The 20,934-nt window shown below is 42.2% G+C and overlaps 2 protein-coding genes across 3 annotated transcripts; both read right to left on the reverse strand.

Moving 5' to 3' along the window:
- Window positions 1-2,278: 2,278 nt before the first annotated feature.
- Window positions 2,279-2,851, reverse strand: LOC111884515 (uncharacterized). Its single transcript, XM_052767815.1, has one exon. It carries the CDS (start codon window positions 2,849-2,851, stop codon window positions 2,279-2,281), a length of 573 nt encoding a protein of 190 aa, XP_052623775.1.
- Window positions 2,852-3,432: 581 nt separating this feature from the next.
- LOC111884524 (autophagy-related protein 18a) lies at window positions 3,433-5,494 on the reverse strand. Of its 2 annotated transcripts, none has more exons than XM_023880837.3 (4): window positions 4,507-5,494; window positions 3,996-4,203; window positions 3,771-3,894; window positions 3,433-3,670 (listed from the first exon to the last, which is right to left on the reverse strand). In XM_023880837.3, exons 1-4 carry the CDS (start codon window positions 5,338-5,340, stop codon window positions 3,577-3,579), a joined length of 1,260 nt encoding a protein of 419 aa, XP_023736605.1. In that variant the 5' UTR covers window positions 5,341-5,494; the 3' UTR covers window positions 3,433-3,576. The 2 variants fall into 2 exon arrangements, with proteins under 2 accessions (XP_023736605.1, XP_023736604.1); XM_023880836.3 differs by having other exon boundaries at window positions 3,771-3,897; window positions 4,507-5,493.
- Window positions 5,495-20,934: the final 15,440 nt, after the last annotated feature.

Genomic DNA, 20,934 nt, shown 5'->3' on the forward strand with positions numbered 1-20,934 from the left:
ATGAATTATTAACCAGAACCTATATTTGCAAGTATTGTGTTAACATATCACCTCATGAGAGAAAAAGTAAAGTATAGTGTAACTGTTTTACTTCATGTTCTTTCCAAAAAGCTTCATCTTCTTTAATACTGCTCGACAGATATTGGTATTCCATTTAGTGTATTACTCATTCATGTGAGCAAACATGTCCATGATTTATATCCTAATTTCCCCAAGCATTCTGATCAATGGTTTTTCCTAGCATCCACAATGATGTAGTTGAAACACTCTGAAATACCATTCTCCACTGCTTCACACTCATACTGAGTACTTATGTAAGCTCTACACCATGTATGGGGTTCTTTGGACATCAGATGCTCATATACACTAAGACTGAGATCCTTAATTGAATTCATGTGTCTTTTGAAGTCACCTTCCACACAAATCATAGCTGCAGCCCATAATAACCTCTTAAACACCAAGCCAGTGTAAGATTTTCTTAAATTTTCATATGTGTCTAGCACATTGCCTGTGCTCTACATGTGGCAAGATATCCTTCACAAATTCAAGTAATTCCTACAGAGAAACCATGTGCTCTACATGATGGTTGTGGATTGGTTTTAAAAGTTTAAAATTTTTCATGAATTTTATGGATGTTACATCATGTCTAAAACAACACGTTAGGCTATATTTTTCTGCTTTTGATGTTAATATGAAACAAGATGAATGCAAGTTGGTCAAGATAATAAAACATGTATGTAAATAGTCAATTGACCAAATGGAAGAATTTTGGAAAATAACTCAATGGTGTTGCCTAAGGACTATTTTGTAATGTTAATTACATGTTATGTACAACTATATTTTGTACTATAATGTTTTCCATAGCGACATATCTACATATCTGGTCCCTAGATTTTAGATTGTGTAAGAAGATGAATATGACATACGTCTATAAATTAGAGAACTAAACTATAATAGTTATATAATTTATCTATAAGGTGCAATTATAAGAATTTATCATGCATTTAGGAAATGCATAAGAGGGTAATCGTGCAATCATTTTCATTTATGTTCATATTTTACTTATAAACACCATCATCATGTGAGAACAATATATATCCATCATAAACTCAATGAAAACACCTTTCTATGAAGTTAAAAGAATCATGAGATCGTCATCTTCAAAATCAAAAAGATATATTCTCTAATTAAGTATTTTTCATTTGTTCTAAGATTCATCGTGTTTATGTTGAGGGTAGATCTACTTAGGGGTGTAATTGAATCAAGCTACTTAGGGGTCGATAAGTAGTTGAGCTCGAACTACCATGCTCGAAATTTGTCTCAACTAAAAAAATCGAGCTCGAGCTCGACTCATGGAGTTGAGCCTTAATTTCAAGCTTGAGCTCGGGGTCGATAAAGTAATTGAGACTTTCGATCTCATCTCCACTCGACTTAGTTAGCTATTAGAAAAATTAAAATTACATTAAACTACAATAGAAATGTGATTAAGCTCGTGAGCTCGACTCAATTCGACTCTATAATATATAAATATGAATAAAATAAAGAGTAAAAAATTAAATATACCATTGCTCGATTAAGCTCATGAGTTTCATGAGTCGAGTAGCTCGAGCTCGAGCTTGACTCAACTTGAACCGAATCAATTTCGAGTCAGTATCAAGTATCTTGCGAGTTGTATCAACTCAGTTACACGTTAGGTCTACGGGTTTTGAAGGCCATGTGAGAAAAATAAAAATAAGGTCTTACATTTTTGAATTAGCAGTGGATTAGCAAGGGCGGCGGATTATCAGCTGATTAGCAACAGATAGCTACATATTAGCGACTGATCAACAACGGATAGCTACATATTAGTGACAGAATACTGGAATAGTTGCGCTACATATTAGTGACAGAATAGTTGCAGTTATAATTCCAGATCCATGTGCAGCCCGACAACTCCTCATGATCGGTTATGTCCATTTTGAATTGATATTGTGATTATGCCTATAAAATTTAACACTTGCATCGCAACCGTTGTTCAAATTCATAGCAACATTAGAATGTTTACAAATTATAAAATTTAAAACAGCGGTATAATGAAATATACATACATAAATATAGTTGTATAATTGTGTACATGAAAAATATATAAGATCAACATAGATATCCTCCGATGATGCGTGGGTAATTAGCCCGTTAATATGTTGTTTTTTTTTTTTTTTGTTTCAATCACAAATTACAACTATAATGTCACCCAAGAGGTACTTCCATAGCACCACTGAACCTAGAAATCCGCCACATCCTAATCCGAATCAGAACTACCACCGCCCTCAATCTCCTCCCCTAGTGCTACTCCGAGTAAGGCTGCTCCGACTCCGGCACCAAAATCAAGCAAACTTCCGCCGATGCCTTTCTTCTTTTTCTTCTTCTTTTTCTTATCTTTCTTGTCTTTGTCCTTGTGGCTTTTATCTTTGTGATCTTTGTCCTTGTGGTCCTTGTCCTTATCTTTATCCTTCTTTTTCTCCTTTTCACCGCCATGATAAGGTGGTTGGCCTGATTCCGGTGGATACCCGCCATATTGTGGCTGTTGCGGAGGATAAGGTTGGCCCGGTGGGTAGGAACCTGGAGGGTATGCCCCATTTGGTGGCGGAGGTTGGTTTGGATATGCGCCATTTGGTGGGTATCCGGCGTATGGTGGTGGTTGATTTGGGTATGGTCCATTTGGTGGTGGTTGGTTTGGGTATGGTCCATTTGGCGGTGGTTGGTTTGGATATGGTGCATATTGAGGCGGTGGAGCGCCACCCTGAGATGGTGGGTATGTGTTTTCCGGAGGTGGCTGGGCCACTTTGTCCGATTTGGTGGGTTCATTAGCCATGGTGATGGTCCCACCTGTTGTACTAAACTAATATTAGATTTGTGTTGGGTTGGTTTTTTTTCCCGTTTTTTATGTGGATTCGTTTGGAAATAAATAAGAGAAAATTGCGACTTGTGAATATGAGAGAAGTAAGGAGATACATTTATTCTTCAAAAGTTTATCCTCTTTTCACTCCTTTCCATCCAATTTCTCTATCGTTTACTTATATTTTAATGTTATGTTTTGCAATATTTTAAGAAAAAGAAAAGAAATTTGATGATATCGTAGTTTATGATATTTTTGTTGTCTTCTCTTTTGAAGTATTTGATCAACTATAATCTTCCAAATTTTAACCAGACTTCGCATTTTACAACTACGTCATCATCGTTGTCTTCTTTTTGTAGTATTTGCAATTTGGCATTGATTACACAATCTTCCAAATTCAAATCAGACTTTGTATTGTACAAATGTGTCATCATCTTTCTACCATATATACGACACTCTGTCCTCAAGCCCAAGTGAAATTCAATAACGAATATTGTAATTATAATAGATTTTTTCAAGCTATTTGATTAAATCTTTCATGAGCCTAACAGGTAAAATCGCACAAAATTCACTATTATTAGAGTAGAGTAGAGGATATACATATTTACAAACCCACGTGGAAACCATGTCATCAAATTAAATGACCGGAAAAGAACAGTACAAAAGACACGTGTCCATGACCATGTCCACCTCATTGTTTGTCAAGAGAATGTTTCATCTGGCTTCAAGAAATTGTGTGTTTCCACCACACTCATCTCCCCACCACCTACCGGATTGAACTCGCATCTATAGAAACTGCAAAACAAAAATCAATTGTTAAATTTGCTCATCGAAGAAAAAGATGACAAGGGTATTTATGTCTTTTCAAAACAAATATCAGTAACTAAATTATTACCTCCCATCCATTCCAAGGATCACAACCGTGTTCTTTTGATGGCCAAAACCAACAACGTACTGCAAACCCTCGTTCAAATGGATTCGAGCCACCGACCATTCTGAACTAAAGTATTTTGGTAGTACTACTGAAAGAGAAAAGTACCATAAAGTAAACACCATGTCAGATGTCAATCAATCAGGTACTTTATCATGTAACCGTTGAAACTTGAACCCTTTTCTGTACCTTTCATGAAAGATAAATGTGAAACCACCGATGGAGTTGTGTTAATATGCTCCGATGGTGTTTGTGATGATTCGATTGCTGATTGTCCGTAATCAACTTTTAAGTTGAAAACATGAACCGTTCCCCTGTCACTTGAAACAGCTAGCCTTTCTGCGGTTGGAGAGAAAGCAAGGCTGTAGATGTCTGCTTTATCTGACCCTCTCCTTACCTACATTCCATATGTCAGAACAATTTGTTCTAAGAAGGTGCTACGAATTCGTACACCTAATTACTTATTGTAAGTCCCTTGATTTAACATAAATGTATAAATGTTAAATCAGGGATACAACAGATACAATAAGTAATTAATATCTAGTTTTAAAAACGTTGTTAAAACTAATGTTTTTCTTTCTAACTTATTAGAAAATTAGACAATCTATGTTTCTTAATGAATTTAAACTAAAAACTATGATTTATTGGATATAAATGAAGTAACAATCAAAATAAAAAATTAAATGGAGAATTAGAATACCTCTTGAAGCAATAAACCATCGAGAGTGTTGAAGATTCGAACCAGAGTTCCTTTTCTACTAGCAGTAGCAAGCAAACGGCCATCATGAGTAAGAGCAAGACACTTAATTCTGGAATCATGTGCATTTATAAACTTGGTTTGTTTCGAAGAGTAATGTTCTACTCTGATTTCCCCTTTTCGTAAACCTGGACACACCAACACCATTGATCCAGCAAGATGAGAAACCTCACATAATCCCTTAGGGTTTGTGAATGTATCAATCTGTTGCAAAAGCTTCAAATCCGCAAAGTTATAAACATATATCTTCTGAGCTAAAATCACAACAATCCGATCCCGACGGAGTCTCACAGACTTAACCTCCGACCTGAACGACAATTCACCGATGCATCGGCTCTGATGGTCGTCCCAGATCATCACTTTGTTTAAAGGATACTGTGGATCGGGTCCGCCGCCGACTAAGGCGAGGATGTTACAACGGAAGAGCATCTGGACGACACCGATACCGCCTCCGGTGTCATAGTCCCGTCGGAAAATTTCACGGAAGGGGTCGCAGTTGAAGATACGGAACCCACGGTCGGTGCCGGCTGCGAAACAACCGGAGTCTTGGTTGAAGGAGAGGTAAAGGAGGTTTGGTAGTTCGATGGCGGCGGTGGAGTGGTGGGAGTCCGGTGAGGTGGGTGTGAGGGATTTGGTTAAAGGAGGAGGTGGGTCATCGAGTGATTGTTGGTGGTGGGGTTTGGAAGACGATGGAGATGAGGTCTGTTTGTCCATGGATAGCGTTATGGAAGAAATTGAATCAAGGGTATTGGATGGAGGGGTTGAGATTGTCGTCATATGTATCAAGCGAATTCAGACGAATATGATTACGATGATGATGACGATGATGAAGGACAACGGCGGCGATGAGCGATGAGGGAAGACAGCTGAAGCTTCTTATGAGAGAAGATTGCAGACTTCACCTCCTTTTGGAGTTATTAGTTGATTGAAAGCAAGACTTTTTATTCCGCTAAAATACATGTGAAATTTAAGTTATTGAACCTAAAATATAGGTAAATTATAGTAATGACCCATGTGGTTTGGAGTATTACATGTTACTCCCTGACTTTTTTCTTAAAAATTTGGAATATGACTATATTACTTATCTTTCTTTTTTCTCTTTTTTTAAATTTATTTGTTATCATATAATATGTAATAATATATTAGATAATTAAATGGTCCCACTTATCACACATTTCTTCTACAATCAGTCGATAAGATCACCCTTCTCCTTTCTCACGATCTCCTCAGCCAACACCATCACTCACCCCTCCTCTCTCCACCATCTTCACCGCTCACATGATTTGCGATCGGGCTGTAGTGAATTGATTTTACTAAAACACATCTTAAAAAACAATTTGACAAAAAAAGCCAAATTTATGAATCTGTTTTACATAACCAAAATAACGTTCACGGTTCACACAAACACTGACCCTACTACTTAAATTTCATGTGTGAGCAACATATTATCATCTTCAATACCAACCTTATAATTTATCGTGAGCTAGAAGGAAACTCTCACTTTTGACTTTGGAGGAGCAATAACCAGTTTAATCTATTGTCTATGAACTTAGTATGAGAAACAAATCATTGCCTATTAGTCCAATTCCTTATGACTTCATCATGGAATGCCAACTTTTACACTTGAGAACCCCCTACACTTTAATATATACCATCAGAATCTTCAAAATTTTATAGTTATTTCTTTATTTAAACAACCTAAATGTACAAATGGCAACAAAAATACCCAAAAGAACATGATTGTAACATCCATTTTTTGGGTTAGTATTTTCAATCCTTTGGTTCAAGGTTAATTAAGTTTTGGAGAGTACAGCTGGTAGCATCGTGATATTTGGAGTGTAGCGGTACGACGCTTAATGGAATTTGCGGTGCGATTGGTCCATTGGACCAAACCCTATATCTTAGGATTTGGGGCATATTTAAGGCCATTAACCCTATGGTTTCATCATTTCACCAAATTCCATCATTAGAGAGCATCCTCTTACAGCCCTAGCATCTCTTCTTGTGTTCTTGAAATTCCATTTGTGATTCGCGAAGCTTGAAGATGAAGGAAGATCATTGTGGTGCTAAGGAACCTTGTTTCAATCCTAGATCCAACTTTGTATTCATATTTCTAGAACTTTGTAAGTATAAAGTCTCAGTCTTTATCTTTAGTTCTTAGATCTATTTATTATGTCATTTTGATCCTTTTTGGTCTATTTCTTGGGAGCTCTTGGAGTTTGGAGAACTCTATAACTTTACGATTAGATTTTATGAATTCTAGACTTGATTATTGAAGGAAAAAATGAGTATGCATGTATTCCCTTTAAGCCATGCATGAGTTATAATCATCTTAAAGTTAGGGGTACAGTTTTGTAACACCCCGTTGTAACGACCCAAAATTCACGCCCAAAAATTTCATTTAAAATTAAGTAGTTTGTAAAACATTTGTAGTAAAACGTCATTCGATCATATCATTTCAATAAACACATCTCGTGTCTAAATACCCAACACATGAAAATAGTAATAGTGTTAGAGTACAATCCCAGAATATATCATAATGCGGAAAACCAAAGTGTGTGTGTATGATGTGTCGCTACCGCGCCGGCTCCTTCCCCTTCGCTGAAGAGGTACCTGAAACAAAACTGAAAACTATAAGCACGAAGCTTAGTGAGTTCCCCCATCGTACCACATACCATACAATCATATCACATACATACTGTCAGGCAATTCTAGGGTGCCCGACCTACCCGTACGACCATTCTGGGGTGCCGTCCTACCCGTGTCAAGCCATTCTGGGGCGCTGACCTACCCATGTTGAGCCATTCTGGGGTGCTGACTATCCTTCGGTCCTGATAACCGAACCTCGGGGAATATTTCACCCCCTACTACTACTATCACATATAACATAACATAAACATATTATCAGACATATCTGGGGTGCCTGAACTACCCTTCGGTCCTAACAACCAAACTCGGGGACTGGTCCCCTCCTACTACCTCTATCGCATATAACATAACAAGACAGCATGTAAATATATCATCACATACTGTCAGACGTATCTGACTACCCTTCGGTCCTAACAATCGAACTTTACTTCTATCACATATACATATCATGCTAGCATATAACATATCAGGTAGTAGCAAACCTAGATGATATCACAAAAACAATCATCTATCATACATATCCTATTGGTGGGCCGGCATTGTGGCCTTAGACCCACCGCTATTGGAAGGTAACTCACCTCGAAGTAGCTGCTGATCCGTACGGGAACTTTTGGCTGCTGTTGTTGTTGCTCCGAAAATCCTCCGACTATAATTCCCACAAAACACACAGTCAAAGTCTGATATCTACTCTTTGGGTAAAATGACCATTTTACCCCTGATCAAGTCAGGTCAAAGTCAAATTTCATTTGACCCGACTCGCCGAGTTGGCTCGCCAACTCGTCGAGTCCCTATCCAGTCGATTGTCCTCACTGTCGTCCCTACTCGTCGAGTTAGGCATAGACTCGGCGAGTTCTCTTTCTAAACTGATATCCAATTGTCCTTCATCCGACTCGTCGAGTTGTATGAACAACTCTTCAAGTTCATCTTCATCCGATGAACACTTTGGTCTGTGACTCGCCGAGTTGTATGAACAACTCGTCGAGTCTGTTCTTGAGGCAAGAAGATTGCCTTGGACTCACCGAGTTAGGGCATTGACTCGCCGAGTCCCTCCATTACTGAATCTGGCTTCCGATTCACTGAGTCCACTTATAGCTCACTGATCCCACTCGGCATAACTCAAAAGGGGAAAAATCGGTGACTCGTGACTCGACTCGCCGAGTTCGAAGAACGACTCGCCGAGTCACATGCATGCAATTACTATATACTCGATTCTGCTTGAATCTAGTGTGTTCCATTCATGGATCTGGGTTTTTAGGGCTTGATTAACACGTAAAGTTTCCAACTTTACGTGTAAATAAACACCAATGAAGGTTTTAGGGCTCAAAATATACTAAAAGAGTAGATCTAGGGCTTTCATGCAATATGGCTCCATAAAGGCAGTAGATCCGGGCTCCTAGAACCCAATCATGCCTAGATCTAAAGTCCCTTAACACTATAAGCTCATTACTCAAAGATCAAGACTAGAAGAGGCCTTAAAATGACTATCATAAGCTCTTAACGAGATAATACTGAAGGAACAGAGAGGGTTTCGAGTCTAATACCTCTAGAAGCTCTGAAATGGCACAAAGATTCTGGATCTTCTTCCTCTCCTCTTGATCTACCTTCTTCTTCTCTCCGAAACTTCAATGAATTTCACCAAAAGCACTCAAATTACCAAAAGAGGGGTTAGGGATTCGAGAGGGAGTGTTCTGGACGCAATGGGGGCCGTTATGAGGCACAAAACGACATTTAAATAAGGTGCAACCCTTTGAAATTAGGGTTTCTTCCAGACCGGCGGACTCGCTGAGTCCAGGATATGGAGTCGTCGAGTCGCCAACTTAAACGTGCTCGATATCCCGACCCTACTCGTCGAGTCGGGCCTACAACTCGCCGAGTTCCAGCTAAAAATGCAAAAATACTTAGTTTAAATTACATACCAGGAACCAGGTGCTACAAATCTCCCCCACTTATTTTAGACTTCGCCCTCGAAGTCTGTCGCTCGCTCCTGGAAAAGCTCGGGATAGTGCTCCCTCATCTCTTCCACCGGTTCCCAAGTCCACTCCGAACCCTTCCAGTGCTGCCATTGCACCTTTACTAGCTCCACCCTTTTGTTCCTCAGATCCTTCGACTTCCGGTCGAGGATCGCTACTGGCCGCTCAGTCTAATTCAGGCTGTCATCAACCTGAATATCCTCTAAAGGCACCACCGCTGAGTCGTCCACTAGGAACTTCCGCAACTGAGAGACGTGAGAAGTGTTGTGGATCTAACTGAGTTCAGCTGGCAGATCCAGCCGGTATGCCACCTTGCCCACTCGGGCTACAACGCTGAACGGTCCGATATACCTTGGGCCCAACTTGCCCCGCTTCCTGAATCGGATGACGCCCTTCCATGGCGACACCTTCAGGAGAACCATATCCCCAACCTGGAATTCCAGGTCTGATCGGCGCTTATCGGCGTAACTTTTCTGCCGACTCTGAGCGGTCTGAAGCCTACTCCGCACCTACTGAACCCTCTCGGTCGTCTTGAGCACCACTTCGGTGCTCCCCATGATCCTCTGGCCAACTTCACCCCAACATATAGGGGTCCTGCACCTTCTTCCGTACAACATCTCGAAGGGAGGACGGTCAATACTCGCGTGATAGCTGTTGTTGTATGAGAACTCAGCTAGAGGAAGATAGGTATCCCAACTACCACCAAAGTCTAGCACGCATGCCCGCAATATATCCTCAAGAGTCTGGATGGTCCGCTCACTCTGACCATCTATTTGCGGGTGAAAGGCGCTGCTAAAATGCAGACGAGTGCCCAACTCGTCATGAAACTTCTTCCAAAACCTGGAAGTGAAACGCACATCCCTATCTGAAATCACTAATACCGGCACCTCGTGTCGCGCCACTATCTCCCTGATATAGATGTCGGCTAACTTTTCGGCCGATATGCTCTCCTGAGTCGGAATAAAATGGGCGCTATTGGTCAATCGATCCACGATGACCCATATCGAATCCACTCCTTGCGCGGTCCTGGGAAGCTTCGTGATAAAATCCATCGTAATATCTTCCCATTTCCACAACGAGATATCCAACGGCTGCACCTTGCCGTGCGGTCTCTAATGCTCGGCCTTGACCATACGGCAGGTCAAACACCGCTCCACATACCAAGCCACATCCCGCTTCATGCAGGGCCACCAATAGTCTAAAAGAAGATCCCTATACATCTTCGTTGCCCCGGGATGAATGGAGAATCGGAATTTGTGCGCCTCCTCCATCAAGACCTGGCACATGCCTCCGTGATACGGAACCCACACCCTACGGTGTAGTGTCAATAATCCTCGGCTATCATAATCGAAGGAGGAAACCTGAACCACTATGCGCTCACTCTTCCGGTGTTCCTCCTTCATGGCCTCCTGCTGGGCTTCCCGAATCCGCTCCAATAGCGGAGTCACCACTGTCATCCGCACGCAAATATCTCTGATCGGCGCCGCCTTGCGGTTAAGCGCATCGGCCACCACATTGGCCTTCCCCGGGTGGTAAAGGATCTCACAGTCGTAATCCTTTACCACGTCAAGCCACTGACACTGCCTCATGTTCAGATTCGGCTGGTCCATGAGACACCTCGGGCTCTTGTGGTCCGTGTAAATGGTACACCGAACCCCATAGAGGTAATGCTACCAAATCTTGAGGGCGAAGACCACCGCCCCTAACTCTAAATCGTGCGTCGGGTAATTCGCCTCGTGAGGCTTCAGCTGCCTCGAGGCATAAGCAATGACATGCCCTCTCTACATCAATACCGCGCCCAAACCTGAAATTGACGCGTCACAGTATACCACAAAATCCTCTACGCCCTCTGGCAGGGCTAAGATTGGCGCCTCGCACAGTCTCTGCCTCAGAACTTCAAACGATGCCTGCTGCTCAGGCCCCTATCGAAAGACCACGACTTTCTTGGTCAACCGTGTTAGGGGTACGGCTATCTTGGAGAAGTCCTGAATGAATCTCCGATAGTAGCCCGCTAATCCTAGGAAACTCCGAATCTCGGATGGAGACTTCGGAACCTCCCACCTCATCACGGCCTCCACCTTGGCTGGATCCACCGAAATCCCGTCCTGGTTGACAAGGTGTTTGAGAAATTGCACCTCGCGCAACCAGAACTCACACTTGGAGAACTTAGCGTATAAGATCTCCCTCTTCAGGGTCTCTAACACCTCTCGCAGATGCCCCTCGTTCTCCTCCTGCGTCTTGGAATAAACCAAGATGTCGTCAATGAAAACTATCACAGACCGATCCAGCATCGGTCTGCACACGCGGTTCATGAGGTCCATGAACGCGGCAGGGGCATTGGTGAGCCCAAACGGCATCACCACGAACTCATAATGGCCATAGCGCGTCCGAAACACGGTCTTCTGCACATCCTCATCTCTGACCCTCATCTGATGATAACCCGAACGCAAATCGATCTTGGAGAACCAAGATGCTCCCTGTAACTGGTCAAAGAGATCATCAATCCTCGGGAGCGGGTAACGGTTCTTTACTGTTACCTTGTTCAGCTCCCAACAATCTATGCACATCCGATACGACCCGTCCTTCTTCTTCACAAACAAAATCGGGGCTCCCCAGGGTGAACTGATCGGTATAATGAATCCCTTGTCTAACAGCTCCTACAGCTGTGTAGAAAACTCCTGCATCTCGGGAGGAGCCAATCGATATGGTACCTTGGCTATCGGAGCCGCACCAGGGACTAGGTCGATCCTGAACTCTACCTGTCGTTCCGGAGGTATTCCAGGAAGATCCTCTGGGAACACATCAGCGTAGTCTTGTGCCACTAGAACCTTGCTCACCGTCGCCTTACCCGACTCCCGGGTATCCATAACATACGCGACATATCCCGCGCAACCCTGCTGAAGGTAGCGCCTAGCTCTCGCTGCTGAACATACTGTGGGTCCACGTTGTGGCCTCTCACCATGAATCACCAACTCTCCCCCACTCGGGGTCCTAATCCACACCAGCTGCTGTGCGCAATCTATCACCGCCCCATTAGGGCTCAACCAATCCATGCCTATAATCACCTTGTTCCCACGCAACGGAATGGGAACCAAATCCACCAAGTAGCACTCCTCAAACAACCTTAGGACACAATCTCTGAACACTGAAGATGCTTGCACCGATCGATCGTTGGCAATCTCTACCTCCAAAGGGCAATCCAACATGCCCGAAGACTCAGTAAACCTCTTGCTAAGCGCAAGAGAAAAAACGATCGGGTGGCACTCGAGTCAAACAACACCTGAACTGGGATACCATTCACATGGAACGAGCCTAACGCATATACACAGAGCACATATCAATATCATAACATCATAAAAATAAAATAGAGGGAAAGAATCATACCCTTCACCACATCGGGTGCGGTGCGTGCCTCCTCGGTAGTCAGCTGAAATGCCCGACTCCTCACCGTTGGAGCTTCCGCCTTGCCCTGCCGGCCATTAGTGATCCGCAAGGTCGCTGGAGCTGGCGCCTTCACTGGCACTAATGCTGCTGTCAACTGGGGGCAGTTGGCCTTCTTTTGGCCCCTCTGGTTGCAATGGAAACATAGCAACTCAGACGTCTGAATAACCGAGGCAGGGGCAATACAATCCCTGCTAAAGTGCCCCGCCTTGCCGCACTTATAGCAGCCCGAAGATCCCAATCCGCATGCCCCCTCATGTGGCCTGCCGCATTTCCTGCAGCGGCCCGGTCCCGACTGGCCTTTCGGCCTACCATCTGATCCCTTGGGCTTCTTCCCCGAAGCCCCTCCAGTAACCTGCCCCTCCTCTGCCTTCCTCTTCCGGATGTGCTCCAGATCTATCTCCCTTTCCCTTGCCCTGGCAATCATAGAGTCTAGGGTAGGGCAAGCTGAAAAACTGACATGCTCCCGAATATCAGCTCGTAGCATGTCATGATAACGGGTCCTCCTCATATCCTCATCACCCGCATATTGGGGCACCAACAACGCCCTCTCCCGTAACTTGGCGGTGATTTCCGCCATAGTCTCCGTCGTCTGCCTCATATCTAGGAACTCTCTGGCCAGCTGTTGAAGCTCAATAGCCGGTGCAAACTCTGCCCTAAACCTGGTCACAAAGTCCGACCAGGTCAAAGCCTCGACAGCCGAGGCTCCCAACGAGTCACTAACGGACTCCCACCAATCTCTAGCTCGGTCTCGTAAACACCATGTTGCATACCTCACCTTCGACCCCTCAGGGCAGAAGCTAGTCAACTGTGCAGAGTCAATGTCTGCAATCCATCGCCTGGCAGCTATGGGGTCCTTCGCCCTGTGAAAGTCCGGCGCATCACTGCCCTTGAAGTCCTTAAAGGACAGTGTGCGAGATGCCGACTGGCCAGATGCCATGTCGCTCCTGAATGCCCGGAGGCGATCCTCCATCAACTCGACTATCCCTTCCTTGATCGACCCGAAGATAATGGGAGTCGACTCAAGGATGCCTCTGGTGATCTCTGACGCGTTGAACTCACGTAGCATCTTATCTGCTGGCTTGGAACCTGATCCCGAACCCGATCCCTCTCCAAAACTGCCACCTGCTGGCCTCTGACGTAGTACCACCATTATGCAATACACACAGGAAACCATTAGTGATACTGATATCTCTAAGGTATCACATCTATTACAAGTTCCCCAGTCTTGTCTTAGCCTTCCCTAAGTCGGGTACGGATCCTCTGCTTCCAGTAGTACGGGCCCATACTACCTTCCACATCTATCTGTACCTTCCTCAAGGACTGCCTTGACTCCACCAGATCCCTTTTTACCACTGCTGATCTCTGCTACTCTTATCCTAGGCTTACCCTAGGAAACCTCTGACTCTACCAAACCTGTCCTCAGCTGCTGAAGGTCTCTTTGTAATGCCAATTAGCCATTACCTGAATACAATCACATGCAACAAGGCTCGGATAATCCTTCGAGTAAGGGACTCATCCCACAACGGTTAGGACTCAAACAAGAGCTACGCCATAGGGTCAAATCCAACACTATGAGATTATTTAACCCTGATCACATGTGACTTTAATGTATTCACCTAACAGCTAACTCTCATCACTCAAGGCCCACAAAGCACAAAGCAAACAACATTCGAACAAAAGGAAACAATCTTAAGCAACTCTATCCTCATAACAGGAACTGCACTAGCATACAATGTTAAGCTCATACTATCAGGCATAACCTAAAGAGGCTATCCTACTGTTGTCTACTCAAATCTAGCATGCACTCTCATAAGCTGAAGCATATAAAGCAGGCACATAAGACATCACTCCTAGATCCTTAGTTCTATTCTAGCATGCTGTGCTATCGAATCTGATAAACATAATATAAAATTGTATGGGTACTTTAGGGAATACTTACTTGAGCTCGGCCGGTCGCGCACATCACACACTTCTTTCTTTCCTAAAAAAACTCTTTACTTAACTTTTAGAAAACATTTCCTTTTTTAAAATCTTGTAATCCCTCGATTTGAGTCCAGACACTCCCGAAGGTGTGTCCGAATCCCTCAAACCAGGGCTCTGATACCAACTTGTAACGACCCAAATTTCACGCCTAAAAATTTCAATTAAAATTAAGTACTTTGTAAAACATTTGTAGTAAAACGTCATTCGATCATATCATTTCAATAAACACATCTCGTGTCTAAATACCCAACACATGAAAATAGTAATAGTGTCAGAGTACAATCCCAGAATATATCATAATACGGAAAACTAAAGTGTGTGCGTATGATGTGTCGCTACCGCGCCGGCTCCTTCCCCTTCGCTGAAAAGGTACCCGAAACAAAACTGAAAACTGTAAGCACGAAGCTTAGTGAGTTCCCCCATCATACCACATACCATACAATCATATCACATACATACTGCCAGGCAATTCTGGGGTGCCCGACCTACTCGTACGACCATTCTGGGGTGCCGTCCTACCCGTGTCAAGCCATTTTGGGGCGTTGACCTACCCATGTCGAGCCATTCTGGGGTGCTGACTACCCTTCGGTCGTGACAACCAAACCTCAGGGACTATTTCACCCCCTACTACTACTATCACATATAACATCACAGAAACATATTATCAGACATATCTGGGGTGCCTGAACTACCCTTCGGTCCTAACAACCGAACTCGGGGACTGGTCCCCTCCTACTACCTCTATCGCATATAACATAACTAGCCAGCATGTAAATATATCATCATATACTGTCAGACGTATCCGAGGTGTTTGACTACCCTTCGGTCTTAACAACCGAACTTTACTTCTATCACATATACATATCATGCTAGCATATAACATATTAGGTAGTATCAAACCTAGATGATATCACAGAGACAATCATCTATCATACGTATCCTACTGGTGGGCCAAAATTATGGCCTTAGACCCACCGCTACTGGAAGGTAACTCACCTCGAAGTAGCTTCTGATCCGTGCGGGAACTGTCTGGCTGCTGTTGTTGTTGCTCCGGAAATCCCCCGGCTATAATTCCCACAAAACACACAGTCAAAGTCTGATATCTACTCTTTGAGTAAAATTACCATTTTACCCCTGATCAAGTCAGGTCAAAGTCAAAGTCAACTTCCAGTTCATCCGACTCGCCGAGTTGGCTCGCCAACTCGTCGAGTCCCTATCCAGTCGATTGTCCTCACTGTCGTCCCTACTCGTCGAGTTAGGCATAGACTCGACGAGTTCTCTTTCTAAACTGATATCCAATTGTCCTTCATCCGACTCGTCGAGTTGTATGAACAACTCTTCAAGTTCATCTTCATCCGATTAACACTTTGGTCTGTGACTCGCCGAGTTGTATGAACAACTCGTCGAGTCTGTTCTTGAGGCAAGAAGATTGCCTTGGACTCACCGAGTCAGGGCATTGACTCGCCGAGTCCCTCCATTACTAAATCTGGCTTCTGATTCACTGAGTCCACTTATAGCTCACTGATCCCACTTGGCATAACTCAAAAGGGGAAAAATCGGTGACTCGCGACTCGACTCGCCGAGTTCGAAGAACGACTCGTCGAGTCGCATGCATGCAATTACTATATACTCGATTCTGCTTGAATCCAGTGCGTTCCATTCATGGATTTGGGTTTTTAGGGCTTGATTAACACGTAAAGTTTCCAACTTTACGTGTATATAAACACCAATGAAGGTTTTAGGGCTCAAAATGCACTAAAAGAGTAGATCTAGGGCTTTCATGCAATATGGCTCCATAAAGGCAGTAGATCCGGGCTCCTAGAACCCAATCATGCCTAGATCTAAAGTCCCTTAACACTATAAGCTCATTACTCAAAGATCAAGACTAGAAGAGGCCTTAAAATGACTATCATAAGCTCTTAACGAGATAATACTGAAGGAACAGAGAGGGTTTCGAGTCTAATACCTCTAGAAGCTCTGAAATGGCACAAAGATTCTGGATCTTCTTCCTCTCCTCTTGATCTACCTTCTTCTTCTCTCCGAAACTTCAATGAATTTCACCAAAAGCACTCAAATTACCAAAAGATGGGTTAGGGCTTCGAGAGGGAATGTTCTGGACGCAATGGGGGCCGTTATGAGGCACAAAACGACATTTAAATAGGGTGTAACCCTTTGAAATTAGGGTTTCTTCCAGACCGGCGGACTCGCTGAGTCCAGGATATGGACTCGTCGAGTCGCCAACTTAAACGTGCCCGATATCCCGACCCTACTCGTCGAGTCGGGCCTACAACTCGCCGAGTTTCAACTAAAAATGCAAAAATACTTAGTTTAAATTACATTCCAGGAACCAGGTGTTGCACCTGTTTTTACTCTATAGTAGAACTTAACATAACAGTTTGGTTTATAAATTCAAAGTAGAAATAAATTGCTTTTTAGCCAAATTAATCATCATAATCATGTAGTAGACGTCAATATGATTTCCATAGATATAAAGAACGCTTAAATCTGACTTCGTATGAAGAAGTTATGATTCTTCGAATTTCTATATTCAGCCCAATACAACACAGTGTGTCGTAAAAAGTGAATCAGATATATATGTTGCTTATTTGCCTAAGTAATGTAAACAAAATTTGTAGTAATCTTAAAAACGAAAGCATGCAAATAAAGAACATCCAAATCTGACTTCGTATGAGGAAGTTATGATTTTTCAAAGTTTCGATGCGACATGGTACAGCAATGTGCGACATAGAAATTGAAATTTAGATCGGTTGATTGTTAGCCAAAAAAATGTAAGCAATACTTGAAGATCTTGCAAATACGAACCTGTCGATAATGGAATTCATATGAAAGTGTTATGTTTTTCGCTCGTACTTTAACAATCTAATTTTTATAAAAATGTGAATTTAAAATAGAGTGAGAATTAGCTATTGAGGTCCATAGGAAATTTGTAGTACTCAGAATTAATTGTGCGTTGATATAAATAACATCGAAAAATGATATTGTATGCAAAAGTTATGGTCTTTCGTAGAATTCAGAAAATACCTGCTTATGATGATGTAGCAGCACTGGAGTGCACCACATGGCCGAGTGAGATCTGGGTCTTCCAACCGACACATCGATGTGGCACCATGAGATTAGGACACGTGGTGCCACGATAGGATGACATGTAGCTTGGTCGGAGGCAATGTCGACCAAGTGGCATGGACCATTGAAACGCTGACATGTGGCACCAACCAAGACTACACGCGTCAGCTGAAGACGCAGTGCGCCTTATTATATGGTATGACGAACCCCCTGTATTTTCCTATAAATAGAAGTCGAAATTCATATCTTTTGTTCAAATCTTCCATCTCCTTTCTCTCTTACTTCTCCAATCCTTGAGTCTGATTTTCCGTAAGTTTTTGAAGTACTTCAGCGAGACGTTGAGATATTTAGGAGCCCGAAAAGGAGCTTTCTAGTCGACATTCTACCCGCAACCTTCACGATTTTCGCTTTAAATTTATGTAAGTTGAGTTGCACTTACTATGCTTTATGTGACATCCCCATTTTCACGGCCAGAAAAGACCGATTTGTTTATGCTTTGTTTTATAAAATCAGAGTAATCTTTTAAAGAAAACAGTTGCAAAATTTGTTCCCAAAACAAAATATGATAAAAATTATCGAAGCATTTCTTGAAAGAAATGTATTTTCATTATATAACAAAATTTCAGGACGTCATGTTCAATACAGACCAAAAGCATAAACAGAACAAAATAGACCTTACAACAGTTATTCATAACTACTGGCCTATAATCCAAAATCTCTCGTCAAGTCCACCTACTTATACTCTTGTGCCATTACCTATAATGCAAAGAAAACTGAGTGGGTCAGGCTTGGGAGCTTGGTGAGCATATAGGGTTTTCAACCCACAATAATATAATTATTATATTTAATTATCAAACAATCAATCCAATTACGCACCCCCATTATCTCCATTTATTTCTTAAAGATTTATCCTAAGAACCGATTACCCTTCTCCCATTCATTCCCTAAGGAACTGGCACAAGGTCTAGTGCTGCCAAGGTTCTTAGATTACCTCTGGCAGCAAACGAGGATCAATCAAGACATCAAATGAGGGGAATGGAATAAGTTTCACCACGAACCTTCATTTGTAAAAGAAAGAACCACAAGATAGTTAAGTCAGGGGTAGTTATCTAGATAACAATGCCTAGGCGTGGTCTGACTATCATGACGTATTATACCCCCAAACTCTACCTATCCCAGCATCGAACTTTGCCTAGCAGTGGCCTGAATACATGAGGTATTTCACCCCCAGACGCACCCTATCCAGCAATATGACACCAGATATACCTATCAATGGTCTATTACGGACACACTTTATTAGGCAGTCTACGAAGTTCCCTTAATTACTTCGTGAAAGAAAACGCTGACATATGAAGCTCGGTCGATCATTTCATAAAAGAAACGCTGACTCCAAAGCTCTTCAAAATAAAAGTATGGAGAAATAATAATAAAGTACTCTCGTACGCTCCCGTAACCGACACACAAAATTGTCAAAAAGACTTTGTACGTGATAGTACTTCTGGCACATTATAGTACTCTGGTATGCGAAAGAATCGTACCCGAGAACATAATAGTACCCTGGCACAAGTAGCACCCAAGACACAGAGCCTTGAAAAAGACTTCGTACATAAAATGTACTTCTATACGTAGGACGTACTCCATCGATCATCAATCTCGCAACGCACGTACTCTTAATAAGAGACTACCCAATGTCCGAACTTAATTGAACTAAACATTCCATTTAAGTCTTAACCCATCACTAGGAAAACCTACAATGTTTATAATCAACTTTTGATATTATCTCCATTTAGGCAATGCTAACTAGTGTATACTTAACACAGAGTTTTAAGTAATAATATCATATATTCACATCTTAACACATATTGAACCATAACTGATTCGCACGTTGTATATCATCAAATATATCTAACCCGTATTTCGGACAATAAGAAATACTTCACATACATATGTATATTTCATACTTTAATCAATACACGTATTAAAATCACCTTCCTTAAAGGGATTATACACATGATACCTTATCGGATGAACACGTAGTTCTAAAATACATAATCCGTACTCCCGGATCTTAAATTTGCCTCATTACCTAATCCATATTCCCGGATCTAAAACTAGCCTCTTGATCTGATCCATACCCTTGGATCTAAAACTAACCTCCTGCTCTGATCCATACTCTAGGATCTAAAACAAGTTTATCTCTTTATCCTTTTATCTCATGGCCCAACCCACCTTTTATCACCTACCAACAACCTCATCTACTCATGTTCTACCAAACATATTTTTAGATACAAAATACATATATAGTTTAACTCATTAAAACTTATATAATTCATCCATTACACAATCATCTCAAATAAACAACAATATATTATACACATAGCACGTATTTCATAGATAATACTTAATATTTATGTGTTAGAAGAAAGTGACCACACACTCACTTGATTTAGAAGATGATCGGACAACACTATGACTTGTAAAGGTAGTATTCTTCGGTAGATCTGGAAGATCTTCACAAAAATTTGCTTCTCGTGGGCAGAGCTTCGGCTCAGGAATCTCACTTCTCGGGATCTTCGGGGCTTCGGTACTTGCTTCGGGGCTCGGGAATGATACTGAGGCTTCGGGATACTTCTTGCATGAAAAACGAGGTAAAAACGCGAAAGGAAGGAAGAATGGAGCAATAGAACTCGGCTGCACTCGACTTCCTTTTATAAGGGGATGAAAACCCAAATTACGTTGGGCGTAATGTGGATAGGGTCGCTGACTCCCCCCCCCCCCCCCCCTTCGGATAATATCGAAATTTATAATTAAATTAAATATAAAAATTATTTAATAAACTTCAAAAATTCATATCTTCCTCATACAAACTCCGTTTTCGACGTTCTTTATATCCCCCGCATAGGTGAGACTACGCTATACAACTTTCGTTTAGACTCCGTTGGCTAATTTTAACTTTATTTTTATTATATTATTTTAGTAGGCTGGGACAGGAAAACTCCGTTATAAATTCGTAACTTCTTCATCCGACGTTCGTTTTCGCGTATCTTTTTATCGTTTCACTACAATTGACGAGATCTTCGATTCTCGTTTAGATTGTTTAGGCTAAAAACCGCTCGATCTCAAATCGAGTATTCGGGCTGCATACTGCTAAGCTGAAACTTAGAAAAATCATAGCCTCCTCATACGAAGTCAGATTTGGACGTTCTTTTTATGCACGCTCACGGTTTAACGAACTCTACGA

This window comes from Lactuca sativa, chromosome 9, assembly GCF_002870075.4.
Source record: "Lactuca sativa cultivar Salinas chromosome 9, Lsat_Salinas_v11, whole genome shotgun sequence".
Lineage (NCBI taxonomy): Eukaryota > Viridiplantae > Streptophyta > Magnoliopsida > Asterales > Asteraceae > Lactuca > Lactuca sativa.